The sequence below is a fragment of the Protomyctophum bolini genome (assembly GCF_963924005.1).
Source record: "Protomyctophum bolini genome assembly, chromosome: 12".
NCBI lineage: Eukaryota > Metazoa > Chordata > Actinopteri > Myctophiformes > Myctophidae > Protomyctophum > Protomyctophum bolini.
In genome coordinates this window covers 41,806,423-41,821,130 of record NC_137873.1, presented here as the reverse complement: position 1 = coordinate 41,821,130, position 14,708 = coordinate 41,806,423, and the positions used below count along the sequence as shown (strand labels likewise).

General features: G+C 43.2%; 1 protein-coding gene across 2 annotated transcripts; it reads left to right on the top strand.

Annotated features, from left to right (window-relative positions):
- Window positions 1-2,968: 2,968 nt before the first annotated feature.
- On the top strand, window positions 2,969-13,641 carry dars2 (aspartyl-tRNA synthetase 2, mitochondrial). 2 transcript variants are annotated; one of them, XM_080778839.1, is made up of 12 exons: window positions 2,969-3,361; window positions 3,949-4,048; window positions 4,212-4,278; window positions 5,090-5,809; window positions 6,133-6,240; window positions 7,392-7,454; window positions 7,752-7,901; window positions 8,526-8,744; window positions 11,085-11,195; window positions 12,433-12,508; window positions 12,655-12,773; window positions 13,100-13,641. In XM_080778839.1, the coding sequence occupies exons 1-12, from the start codon at window positions 3,184-3,186 to the stop codon at window positions 13,205-13,207; spliced, it is 2,019 nt and encodes a 672-aa protein (XP_080634965.1). In that variant the 5' UTR covers window positions 2,969-3,183; the 3' UTR covers window positions 13,208-13,641. The 2 variants fall into 2 exon arrangements, with proteins under 2 accessions (XP_080634965.1, XP_080634964.1); XM_080778838.1 differs by having other exon boundaries at window positions 7,752-7,904.
- The last annotated feature ends 1,067 nt before the right edge of the window (window positions 13,642-14,708 follow it).

Genomic DNA, 14,708 nt, shown 5'->3' with positions numbered 1-14,708 from the left:
AATGTAGCCTGTTACACACCTACCTACTGTACATGGAAGCGTAAAATAACAAATTGTTGCATAGTGAGTTTTCTCTTCTCTTCGCCGTCGCACAGGGTTCAAATGTGGTCAACCTGCAGCCAGGGCATTTGCACTAACCATAAACAATGTAAGTCTTTTGCAGAGCAGAACATAAAACCGCATGACTTTTAAATCTCACTGTAACTTTCCTCTTTCCCCCCCCCCACATTCGAACCCCGTTTCATGAGCACGTGCTAACATGTTCACCATTGAGCTAATATAATCTGCCTGCTTGCTCAGGGGATAAACCTTTGTTTTGTCATATCCTGTGCCTAGGTGAGACATGACCTCAGACACGAATCACTATCTAAATAAAATGGTAAATGGTAAATGGTGCATTTATATAGCGCCTTTATCCAAGGCGCTTTACATAGATTGTGCATTACATTCACCCATTCATACACCGATGGCAGCGGAAACCATGCAAGGCACCAACTAGCACATCGGGAGCAATTAGGGGTTCAGTGTCTTGCTCAAGGACACTTCGACAGTAACTCTGGGGGAGCCCGGGTTTGAACTGGCAACCTTGCGGTTCCCATCCAGGCACTCTACCCCTGAGCCACTGCCGCCCCCCAAATGTGTTAGAAGAGCAGGGGGACAAAATATAACCACCCCAATTGAATGTATTATAGGCTACAAGATTCAACATTAGATTTTATTATTTAAAAAAAAGTGACATAGTGCTGCTTTAAATACAACATCATTTATCAAATATCAATATGCATACTATGACATATTCAAATGTGAATTAAACTTAAGTCATTAACAATAAGGTTTGTAGCCTATATTTGTTTGGGGGAAGGATGGATGCTTTTGGTGTTGTCTGTAATTTAATCAGAAATAATAACTTTGTCAAAAACTGCAATGAGAGAAAAACGGATTCAAATATTTTATCAATATGCAAATTATGTGTTTGCCTCACTCACTCCGAAATTCAGCTCCACAGCGCCACCCTGTGGCCAGGGAGGGGAGGTACCGTTCTATTGTGTTGCTTAAAACCAGCAGATAATAAATATATAGACAAATAGATAGATAGGCCATATTAGATATTCATAGACTCTAAGCACGTCAATCAATGGCTTCTCAAAGTGGATGTGGTGTACAGTAATTCATCAAACTTCTGTAAACAGTAAATTATACACTCTGAGAGTTACATTGTGGGAGATGATGTGGTACATTTTCCATCCATATTCAGAACTACTATTAATTTGAGTCGGACATTAAATATTTAGTCAAACAAAATGTAACAACAAAAGTGGAGCTACTGTAAAATAAAAAGTCTGTTGTTGTGGCATTCCAAATACTTTTGTTTCCATATATCCATAGTGAGTTCATGTGTCATTTCAAAATTATTCAAAAAACATTTTTAATAGTTCAACTAGCCAATCTATTGACACGTTGTGAGTTTGTAGACTTGCCATTTTAACTATTCAAAAATGTTTTGCAAATTAGTAAAAAAAAAAAAAGAAAAAAAGGCAGAGAATCTCTGGGGAATATTGCAATATTACTTCAATATTCCCCAGAGTGAATCAGTGACTAAATACACGTGATGAAACTGACACATGAACTCACTATGGATATGGAAACAGAAGTATTTGGAATGCCACAACAACCGAATGTTCCACAACACTGACAACAGACATTTTATTTTACTGTAGCTCCACTTTTGTTGTGTTACATTTTGTTTGACTAAATATTGAATGTCCGACTAAAATTAATAGTAGTTTAGTGGTGACGAAAATGGAGCCCTCTGCCCTCAGACTCCACCTAGCCGAAGCAAGCATTATCAGTGGTCACCTCACCACCATGTCCAGTCATAATGTCCATGTATTTTCAAATGGCCCGATGTGGTTAATGTATTGTAAATTAATCAAGTAACTATAACTACAAGTATAAGTACACGTACAATAGGCTTATTTGTCTCTAAGATGTAGTAGTACAAGTAAAATATTGTAAATTGGAAATACTCACGTAAAGTTACTTTTCACCACTGCATCTCTGACATCACTCTGACATCACTCTGACATCACTCTGACATCGACGACAGTAGGGCAGGCTATTGTATAAAAGGATCAGCTCTTCTCTAGAGATAAAAAAAAAAGCCCAATCAGGAATCTCCACCGATCTCAATTCCCCATGCAGAATCTACCTTCAATACCTTTAAAGCGCAAATAACATGCATTTTAAAACTGCTTTTAATATTTAATATCATATTGTCTATGTCCATCAAACTTATTTCTAATGGTTTGAGCCTCAATCACCACTTTGATATAACCAGGCCATTTCTTTCTGGACTTTGAAAGCAGTTTTAGCTGCAGTACCACAATGTCCTGAGTTGGTGGGGGTGCTGATATGCAGATTATTTAATAATTCAGTCATTATAATACTGATGCTAGATAAAACTAGGCTTGTTTCCATTCCATGCCAGCTTGGAAAATCAACAATGGTGGACATTGTAAACAAAGTGGAAATGCAAATTTGGAACTGAAGACTGAAGAAGGAGGATTTATACTAAGTAGGGTGACATTGATGACATCACGATGACTCGATGAGACCAAAATCAGTTGAGCTGTTCCTGAGAGCAATTTCTATTAAAGCACCTGATATGATATGAAAGCCTGATTGTTCAAAATTGGTTATTTGTGGGGATAGAAAACACATATGGGAGCCCTAAAAATACAAAAGAAATTGAAAAAGTTGAATTTTATGTTATAGCTCCTTTAACATACTGAAAAGCCTGCAGGTTAGTGGTTACCGACATCATCCACACTCACTCTACTCCAATCCAGACGGTGGCGGTAATAAACCTCTAAACCGGTTTGCCAACCGCCAATAAAGCATCGAATAAACAAGCACCACTGTAGTCCATGCGAGATCTTTTTACACTAGTCTAATGTGCGTTAAGATGCAACTGATGTTAGCCTCCTTGTTAGCCTCCATTGATTGAGTTGTGCGGTATGAAACGACTCTAATGACATTATACAAAGCTCTACCACATGGACTGACTTGCCGGGAAACATTAAGCTTAATTCAGCTATATATGTGTGTACGTGTGGTTGTTATTTATTATGAAGGTTACATGGTAGTTCCTTCCTGGCTGGTTGACTGACTGTCTGACTGACCATGATGACTACCAGAGCCCTGCTGCTGCTGCACAGAGCCGTGCGCGCGGCGGCGTGTAGAGTGCACGCGCGCACACACCCACGATGCTGTTGCGTGTCGGCTGTCAGGCGAAGTCTGCTGGTTGAGACGAGTGAGACAAACATCAGGACAAACAAGCGGTTTGCGTCCTCGTTTACAGGTATTGTACAGTATACAGACTGACTGTTAATGTAGCTGTCTGGGGAGTGGAGAGTGTAACTCCTTACGTTTGTACTTCTGCTGCTACTACCTGAGTCCCACCCACTACTAAAAGTGACAGTGGTGGGTGGAAAAGTAGCCTACATTGATTTCTTACTTAAAACATGTATAAAAAAATGTACAAAAACTCTGTTACAAGAAAAAGTCAGGAGTTCAAAATTAACTTGAGTAATACTACTACTTCGCATTGAGGATTTGAGCTGTGCAAATAGAGTACTTTTTGTGCTTTTTTTTTTGTTGACTATTTTTAACCACAGTGGTCGGTGTCTCATTTTGGTATAGTGTCAAAGACTACTATTTAAGTTGTGTAAATAAATATACCTACATATTGTATGTCCAGGTCCCAGTAGTCTGTCATCTAAATATACCTACATATTGTATGTCCAGGTCCCAGTAGTCTGTCATCTAAATATACCTACATATTGTATGTCCAGGTCCCAGTAGTCTGTCATCTAAATATACCTACATATTGTATGTCCAGGTCCCAGTAGTCTGTCATCTAAATATACCTACATATTGTATGTCCAGGTCCCAGTAGTCTGTCATCGAGGACTCACCTCTGTGGGGAACTCAGACCGGAACATTTAGGAGAAACTGTCGTCCTGTGTGGCTGGGTCCAGTACCTCAGGTATTCAAGTATTGCAGAGAATACTACTCTATTTTCTATGCATTTTCAAATCAAAAAGAGGAAGGACATTCGCTTGGTGATTTCCCTTTGTGGTTGTCCAGGCAGTAGCCGGTTCATTATTATTTGTATTTTTAACAATTCACTTTTTTTTTGTCTCAACCAGACATGACCTGTTTGTCATCCTGCGCGATTTCAGTGGCTTGACACAGGTTCTCATTCCACAGGACGAGGTAAGTGTGCTGTGAAGACATTGAAACACAACACTATGCAATCACCATAAATGATCTATATTTTGAATCATCTTTAAACCCAACATGGTTGACACATGGATCAATGTTTTCAGCCGCCACGTCTGATTTCAGTCAGTTGGATTCCATATTCCATAGCAGCTGGTATGGAAGATCGACTGGTTGGTCGTATGGCTAGCAAAACATCATATTGTCATAATTGTTTATGAAACACAACGCTAGTAGGAGTTGCTTTCGCGCTGTTTCATAAATCCCATATTAGGACTTGGCCTATCAAACATTGTTTTTGTCAACTTAAACAACCTTTCATATAAAGGCGACAAGGCCCATTCTTTATTTGGCATTTGAGCCACGGACCCCCATTTGATGAGACATATCATATCAGACCCAAAACTTCGAAAATTGTGTTGGCGTTAAGATTGTGTCCACAATTCCATGCTGTATTGATGTACCATTAGGAGTGATAACAGGCTAACGCTAATACAAATAACAACTCTTCTACATTCTCATTGTGTAGACTTCTTGTAAATTGAGTAATGCCGATGTTTAACAATAATGTAACTCTTGAAAGCGCAAAATGGAACCTTATGGGTCCATTTGGTTTCATTTTACACTCAAGAGTTAATGATCTATTAGGTTGCATTTTGGGTACCAACTCTCCATCATATTGCTGGGGACCTCTGGTGGTCACCGGACCACTGGTTGAAAACAACTAAAACAACACTCATGTACAGTTTGTTTTTTATCCAGTCGGTGTGTGTGTGTGTGCATCTCGTTTTGTTTTCCTCTCCAGACCGAGGTGAAAGCCACACTGTGTAACCTCACGTTGGAGTCTGTGGTCAAGGTTACAGGGACAGTCAGACGGAGACCGGACGGACAGGAAAATGAGGGGATGCCTACAGGAGCAATTGAAGTTCGGGCTGACAGTGTGGAGGTTCTTAATGTCTGCATTCCGCTGCCTTTTGAAATCAAAGACAAAGTCAAAAAATCGGAGTCTTTGCGGATGCAGTATCGTTACCTGGACCTGCGCTCCTCCCAGATGCAGTACAACCTCAGACTCAGGTCTCAGCTGGTGATGAAGATGAGGGAATACCTTTGCAATACACATGGTTTCGTGGAAGTGGAAACTCCTACCTTGTTCAAAAGGACGCCAGGGGGAGCCAAGGAATTTGTGGTTCCGTCCAGAGAGCCTGGTCGGTTCTACTCACTGCCACAGAGCCCGCAGCAGTTTAAACAGCTGCTCATGGTGGGTGGGATGGACAGGTACTTCCAGTTGGCTCGGTGTTATCGAGATGAGGGTTCCAAGCCGGACAGACAGCCAGAGTTCACACAGGTGGACATAGAGATGTCATTTGTGAAGCAGTCGGATATCATGACCCTGGTGGAGGGCCTGTTGCAGTCCTCCTGGCCTTCAGACAAACACCCCCTCAGCACTCCCTTCCAGACCATGACGTATGAAGCGGCCATGAGGGACTATGGCGTGGACAAGCCTGACACGAGATTCGACATGAAGGTGTGTGCGTGCGTGCGCGCGCGCACGTTTATCAGAGAGAGAGAAATACATTGCATTCCAAGAATACGCATGCTAGGGTGCATGTGGTTTAGTCATGGGAGGCCATGACTTCATGGGAGCCAATAGCCAACATTCATACACATTACTATGACTCCATGTTTATATTATTTTCTGTATGTCCCTCTGCCTCTCTCTGTCTGTCTCTCTCTCTGTCTCTCTGTGTCTCTCTCTCTCTCTCTCTCTCTCTGTCTCTGTCTCTCTCTCTCTCTCTCTCTCTCTGTCTCTCTCTCTCTCTCTCTCTCTCTCTCTCTCTGTCCATGCAGCTGGTGGACATCAGCCATGTGTTCCAGAGCACAGAGATAGAGTTCCTCAAATCGTCTCTCAGCCAACCAGGAGGCTCCATCCAGGCCATCCGTGTCCCTGATGGATGGGTACGGTAGAGACATGTCCTGTAACATTGAACACTGTTGGTCTGCAATGCATTAGATCAGTGGTTCTCAACCCTTTTCATATCAAAGCCCATTATTTATTGGGTATTTGAGCCTCAGACCACCATTTGATGACATTTAGCCTCTCTGACCCAAAACTAAAGAATATTTTGTCCAGAATTCCATGCTGTACTGATTTAATGATTCAATGTTTGTTTGCCTGTTATCTCTCCTAATGGTACCACATTAGGAGAGATAACAGGCAAACAAACGTTGCATTGTGTAGACTTCTTGTAGCCTAAATTAAAGTAACGCAGATGTTTAACAATAATGTAACTGTTGAGGGGTCCATTTGGTTTCATTTTACTCTCTCAAGTGATAAAGATCCAAAGGGTCCATTTGGTTACCAACTCCATCATTCAGCTGGGGACCACCTGGATCCCCTTCAAGGACCACTAGTGGTCCCCGGACCACTGGTTGAAAACCACTGCATTAGATAGTTACATGAACGCTGTTCAGCCATAATGATAGCAATATAATAGTGCTGTCATAATTGCTTGCGACCAGAGGTCACAGTTAACTACGAAACCTTGGGTTTTTGACACCTAACCCACAATCCACGTCACTCTGTGACGTCTCCTAACTCAAATCCCCATCACTCACCCCAGTCAAGCTTCCGGATTATCGTGACATCAGCCCCCTGGTCACCCTAGACGAGCTCAGGTGCCCAGGTCATAGTGACATCAGCCCCCATATATGGTGCCCAGGTCATTGTAATTTATTGGTCAAAGTTCATCCCATGCCAAAGCGACGAAAATTAAGGCCCTACCTGGGCCCTGTACATTAAATACACTGCCCCCTGCTGCCACCCTCAGAGCTCCATATATGGAGCTGACATTCCATAACTTGATCTGACCTCATCCCACCCTGTACACTCAAGATACACTCCATATATGGCCAGTGCACACGACCTCACCCTTCAGGGCGAGGTCGCTTCTCGCCCTCAGGCGTCTTACTGGTATGTGTGCCTCGATGCGGGTGCCACATCGAAAACAGCCATCTATATATTATAGTCGGATGTTTTAACGAGAACGTTATTATGAGATAAAAAAGGACTAATATGCTAAATGGTGTCTCTTCTGTTTCACTTCCAGAAACATTTCAAAGGCAAAGATCTGGAGATGCTGAAGCAAGTGGCTAAGACTCAGTTTGGTCAGGTAGGTTCAAGGTCCTACGTTATTGTCACATCTCACATCTCTTTATCAAAAAAGAATCATATGTGCATGTTTTCCCTGTAGTAGCAACGTTAGGTTAACTTCAGCTTCACAGTAGGCTATGTTCCATAAATATACAACATATTTTGTTTAGAAAGGTTAATAATGTCTATCGTTGGATACTTACTCTACCACATTATATCTGTGCGTGTGTGTGTGTGTGTGTGTGTGTGTGTGTGTGTGTGTGTGTGTGTGTGTGTGTGTGTGTGTGTGTGTGTGTGTGTGTGTGTGTGTGTGTAGGAGTTGAGCACAGTGTTGGTGAAGACAGACGGGACACTGAAGTCTGCCCTCAGTAAGCTGCTGTCCATCACAGCCACAGAGAATCTGCTAACAAGCACTGGAGCCAAACCAGGGGACCTGCTGCTAATATCAGCCAGTACACTGGACACTGTGGTATGTACACTGGAGTGGACACTGTGGTATGTACACTGGAGTGGACACTGTGGTATGTACACTGGAGTGGACACTGTGGTATGCATGGGCTATTTTCCGGTATGCAAGACTGAATATTAGTAAGACACCATTTAAAAATTGGAAGCACAAGATCTGAGTTCCGGGTTCCCAGAATGGGTTAGCAGTTAGCACTACTGTAGCTCCTGAGCTGGGCAGGTTCTGAGAACCATTATCTGAAACCATGGAAACAAATCCAGAACCCATGAAATACATATACATTAGTTTGTAGTCGAAAAGAGACATTAATCTCCCCTTTATCCTACAGTAGCTGACACTATTATTAACCCATTTTGGGCGAGAACCCTTTTTGGTGTTCGAACTATGTTATGCTTTAGCTATTGAAAAATAGCAGATCTACAAACTCATAGCGCGCCACCGAGTGGAGCGCTATGAGCTTGTAGGTCTGCTATTTTAGAAAAAATCGAAAAACGACTGACATAGAAACTTGATGGGTTAACAGTAGAACAGGGGAGTAAGATGGTTCTCCTCTTCCCTCTATGAATGTTCCTCCTCCCTCCTGTTCCTCTTCCCCCTCACCTCACCCTTTCTGCTCCCACGCAGCGGCCATTGTTGGGCAAGCTGCGCCTGCAGTGCGCGGAGCTCCTGGAGTCGGGCGGCGTTCCGGTCCGGGACCCCGCGTCGTTCCACTTCCTGTGGGTGGTGGACTTCCCGCTGTTCCTGCCCAAAGAGGAGGAGCCGGAGCGGCTGGAGTCGGCCCACCACCCGTTCACCGCTCCGGTCCCCGATGACGCAGCGCTACTCTACACGCAGCCGCGCAAGGTGACGACGCACACTTAGGGTCCCCACACACTGAGCGCGTTCTTCTGATTTTTAGCTGCGTTTCTCCATCGGGTTTTCCTGAAAAACGCACCCAGTGTGCAAACCACCTTTAGGCCCTCGTTCATCAATGCGGTGCACGCCCGTACGCATCACTGAGACTTTCGGCATTTATCATTCCAGCGTGACTATGAACTTGGGCGTATGCCACTATGCCACATTATAAAAACACTTAACAACACTCCTCTGAAACAGGTTGATGACTACCGGTACATGTATTTGGGTTCATATATATCTTCTTCCCAAAAGGACTTTCAAACTATAGGAAGGGTATGGCCTGGTCGGCCTGCAATATGACATGCATGAGATCTGGTCATCCCAGCTTAGTAAGTAAGTAATGTTAAAAGTAAAAATATTTAGGACGACCGTTTAGCCAATTCTACTCTATGGCTCCGAGACATGGACACTTTCAAAGAAACAAGAGAAACGGTTGGATGGCACTTACACCCGCCTTCTAATGAGAGCGCAAAATCTGTCTTGGAAGAGCCACCCATCGACTGATCTAATATACGGCAACCTTCCCCGTGTTTCTTCACTAGTCCACCCATCGACTGATCTAATATACGGCAACCTTCCCCGTGTTTCTTCACTAGTCCAATTCAGAAGAACACAGTTTGCCGGCCACTGTCTGCTACAGAGCTGACAATGAGGTTATATCTTCCCTTCTTCTCTGGAGTCCTGCCTCAAAGCAGACCAGAGGTATAAAATTGTCGTACCCTGATGTCATCGCTATAGGGACACATGCATCAGTAAGCAGGAACTGGGGATGGTAATGAAGGACCGGGAAGTCTGGCGTGGCATTGTGAAATCCATGATCTCGACCGCGGTCGAAAAATGATTCAAGATTCAAGATTCAAGATTCAATAATTTATTTGCCATGTCAACAAGTTGATAGGAATTTGTCTTGGTTCATACTCAAACATATACACAAACAAGAAGGACAGTACAATACAGAAACCAGCAGCATATGAAATTACATTCAGTTTTTTTTAAAGTGCTATATGCATATACTGTACTAGGAGTTCAGATGTCTAATGGCTACTGGGTAAGTGCTATCCCTGAAGCGACATGTGGAGCTCTGGATACTTCTATATCTCCTGCCTGATGGGAGGAGATTGAAGAGGTGATGTGCAGGATGGGAGTTGTCTGCAATGATTTTATTTGCCTTCCTAATTATTCTGGTGGAATAGAGTGAGGAAAGTGTAGGGAGGCTGCATCCTATGTTTTTTGATGCGCGACGTACTACTCTTTCCAGCTTTGATTTGTCTTGAGAGGTTGTGTGACCAAACCAGACAAGCATGGAGAAGGTGAGAACACTTTCAATAGTGGCCCTATAGAAGTGAGTCATGGCTGCTTGGCTGACTTTGAACTTCTTAAGCTGCCGCAGCAAATAGAGACGCTGGTGTGATTTACCTATTATGAGACTGGTGTTAAGATCCCATGATAAGGACTCATGGATGGTGGTCCCTAGGAACCGGAAGGAGGAAACTCTATCCACCTCTTCCCCATTGATGAAGAGGGGGGGGAGGGGACACGATTTCTTTTTCCTGAAATCTATGAACATCTGATGATGACTATGCCACGGGGGGGAGGAGACATGACAGGCAGTGAACAGTTTCAGTGGAACCACAAAACCATGCCCACTGCTACACTATGTACAGGAGAGCTTGTATTTACTGTGGTGCTTTCTGCCCACATTGACCCTGGTGTCCCAGTTTTGGGCAACATTTCAGAAAACGTGAAACGTTTTCACAAATTGTCCAAAATGTTTTATTAAACTTTTTATTTTATTTCCCCTTTGTGATCTAAATTACAAGTTCACTTTAGTTTTCTCCTGTTGCATATATATTACATGATTCAATATTCATCTTTGGAGAGATTATTATAGATTAATTGATTCCGTCTTTACAGTCGCGCAGATTTATCCTAATATAAATAGAAAACATCTAAGCATATATAGCTTGTTGCTTAGAAAAGGAAATAAAAAATGTAATGTATTTATTTTTCTTTCGTGAAACGGAAATAGTGTGTGTGTGTGTGTGTGTGTGTGTGTGTGTGTGTGTGTGTGTGTGTGTGTGTGTGTGTGTGTGTGTGTGTGTGTGTGTGTGTGTGTGTGTGTGTGTGTGTGTGTGTGTGTGTGTGTGTGTGTGTGTGTGTGTGTGTGTGTGTGTGTGTGTGTGTGTGTGTGTGTGTGTGTGTGTGTGTGTGTGTGTGTGTGTGTGTGTGTGTGTGTGTGTGTGTGCGTGCGTGCGTGCGTGCGTGCGTGTGCGTGCTCATGTCCAGGTGCGTGGCCAGCACTACGACCTGGTGTTGAATGGCTGTGAGGTCGGAGGAGGGTCTATCCGCATCCACAAGGCCTCCGAACAGCTCTACGTCCTCCAGGACATCCTCAAGGTCAGCGAAAAGAATTCTAAATGGCTCTGTGATGTACACGCTTTTGGAAAGAACTTGGGGCCCCTTCCCTACTTCTTTCACAGGTGTTGCCAATGACACTAACGAAGGCTCTGTCAAACAGAGTCGGGGTGCTGCTATTGTGCATGTTGGCTCACTGGAAACAGTACTCTGCTACCCCAGTGGGTCTCAAAGACCGGTTTGTTCCCAATGGGAACCGGTTCAGTTCTTCTTGGTTCTTGGTCCATGAGCCAGAGCTCCAAAATTGGTGGGAAAAACTAGACCTACTGTATATTAAATTGTTTATAGGATCAATACACATAAATTAATACACGATAACCCTTCCACAGTAGTAGCTTTTTCATATTATTTTGCATATTGTTCTACATAATGCCTCATTTACATAAATAAATCATTCTCTTCGTGTAAGTACTCAATTTGGGGAAGTGTGACGGTGATAACAATCTAATAGGTGTGGTTTTGCTACACTCAGTTTATAATTAATGTTCCAATTTTGGAGCTCTGGCTCATGGACTAAGAACCAAAAACTCCGCCCCAGCCCTTCTCTCTGTTTTTACTCACCACCGCTCAAGGTTATTTCAGCTCCGGTGGTCACCTCACCACCGGAGCGGTGGTCACCTCACCACCGGAGCGGTGGTCACCTCACCACCGGAGCGGTGGTCACCTCACCACCGGAGCGGTGGTCACCTCACCACCGAAAATCCAGACTATGAATGAGCCTTAACTCTCAGTGTTAGGGGGGTCCTTGACATTTAATGTTTGAGAACCACTGCACAATTAATGGAAAAGAGCATTAACCCATTCTGACCTGAGATCAGATTCATACGAGCTTTCCACTGGACACACACTGATCTGATTAACCCATTCTGACCTGAGATCAGATTCTAAAAATGTCAGTCGTTCTTCGATTTTTCAAAAAATAGCAGACCTACAAGCTCGTAAGCGCGCCACTCGGTGGCGCGCTATGAGCTTGTAGATCTGCTATTTTTCAATAGCTAAAGCATAACATGATGCTAACACCAAAATGGGTTCCCGTTCAGAATGGGTTAATTAACACCTGTGAAGGAAGTAGGGAAGTGGTCCGAAAGTAGGAAGAGTTACAGTATTCTGTGTGCATATTATATAGCCCACATTGACCTAAAACAATCATTAAGATATTTCTGAATTGTTCGAATGCCAGTGAAAGCTAATGTGACACTTTTGTGTGCTTGTTTTGCAGGAGGACCCCTCTCTCCTCTCACACTTACTAGAAGCTCTTGGCTCAGGGGCGCCCCCACATGGAGGAATTGCTCTCGGTAGGCATAAGGTTTTTTCCATATCCTGAAAAATAACAGTTTGAACATACGAGATTTCGGCCTTACAGCAAATATATCAATAACAAATTGTATCTTATCTTAACTGCATGCATGCATGTAATGGACTGTCAACCCTCCATTTTAAGGCCTTGACCGCCTGGTTTCCATCCTGGTGGGGGCCCCCAGCATCCGAGATGTCATCGCCTTCCCCAAGTCCTCCCGGGGTCACGACCTCATGAGCCAGGCCCCCGACTACGTGTCGCAGGTAGTGTTGGTTTTGTTGACTAAGACTGTGATGAAAAATGTTCGTCGACAAAACGAATTTTTTTTTTTCTCTTCACATTGTGTTGTGAGCTTGTAGATCCACTATTTTCAGCATGCAACCAAGTGTAAAATCAGCCATTATGACGACATCAAGGTCCGCCAAAATACATTTTAGTCGACTAAAATAGCATGACATTTACTAGAGACTACAGACTAGAGACTAACACTAAAACATTTCAGATGACAAATGTATGACTAAAACTGAATTAAGTTGTATTCAAAAGACTATGACTAAAATAAAAAATGTCCTGTCAAAATTGATCGCAGGAGGACCTGAGACCTTATCACATCTCTGTCACCCGGCCGGCAGCCAGGAACGAAGGAGGAGGAGGAGGAGGAGGAGGAGGAGGAGGAGGGGGAGAGGAAGTGAAGTGAACGGGAGAGTGATGGCACGAGTCTGGATGTCGGAGAAGAGGCACTGAGCAGAAGAGTACCGTGGGCTTGGGCAGTTTCTGCTGCGCCTGCACGACCTCTACGGCTGAGCAGCTCTGCTATACTGACGGAGAGCTGACAGTACACCGGCTACCTGCCTTTCATCATCAATAAAGCCTGCGTTATCCCAAACAAAACACCCAATCTACAACTACAAGCTCACAATGTGACGCATTGTGAGCTTTGTAGATTGGCTGTTTATGGTGTTATTTTGCCATTCATGAGCCACTTTCTTTAGGATCCCGTCTGTGACGTTGGAGCCTTTCAAGGATCTAATCGTGGTACAACTCTTTCCTCGTGTCGTAGGAAACGTGTTTTTTTTTTTTCTCATGCTAGCCTTTGACCATCATGGATGTTCGGTATGAACTGCTAAACTACAGCTGTCCTTTAAATAAATAAATGTATTAATACTATTGATAATGCATTTGCGTGTGTGTGTGTGTGTGTGTGTGTGTGTGTGTGTGTGTGTGTGTGTGTGTGTGTGTGTGTGTGTGTGTGTGCGCGCGCATATCATGCTCACTTATTCATGCATGGTTTTCTATCGAAATGTAAACGGCAAATACCGTATTGTTTTACTTTGTATCAGTGGGTTTGTTGGATATAAGGTAGAAATGTTTGGAACCAACAAAGAGCCACAACAATCGGTATCAAATCGTTTTGCAATGTAAATAATCAATGCTAAGTACTTGTGCATTGTATTTAGCAATTTTAAGAAGAAAAATAAAAAGATGGGTTTAATTACTTTTCCATTCCATATAGCTACAGTACAATTGGTCTATCGATAAATGTGTGTATTCTCTGTGTTCATGTCAAGGCGTGGGTTTGTCCACGTGTTCAAATACAATGTTTACAATCTATTTGCCAGATCATCAGTTTACTTATTTATATCCACGATACTAAATATTTCCCTTAAAAAACCCTGCACAGTATCGTATCGCCATAATGAACCACTTGTACTCTGAGAGTACAATTGGAACCAAACGGGTCCATTTGGTTGCATTTGTACACTCCCAGAGTTAAATTAACATTGGTTTTTACAATATAAATTGGGGTCCCAGAGATAGAATAGAAAAGCCAGTAAATGGGGGTCCGTAGCCTGAAAATGCATGTAAAACTGGGGGTCCTTGAAATTATACTGGTTGAGAATCACTGCTAGAGCCATAAATTCATCTTCTCTTATCCCATGGCATGTCTTTTCAAATGGGGGTCTGTCTGCGGGCTAATTAGTGTCAATGTGTGGGTCCTTGACTGACATGAAAAGGTTTGGGAACCACTGGTGTACAACATTATAAATTATAATGCGTACAAACTGTACACTAGTACCACACATACATTACATGATTAGTTACACACATACTATTGTAGTCACCAGAGCCACAGCCCATATGATGACGTCACGATTAAGACAACCCGGTAGAGAACTGGACAGGCTCCTCCCAGTGTG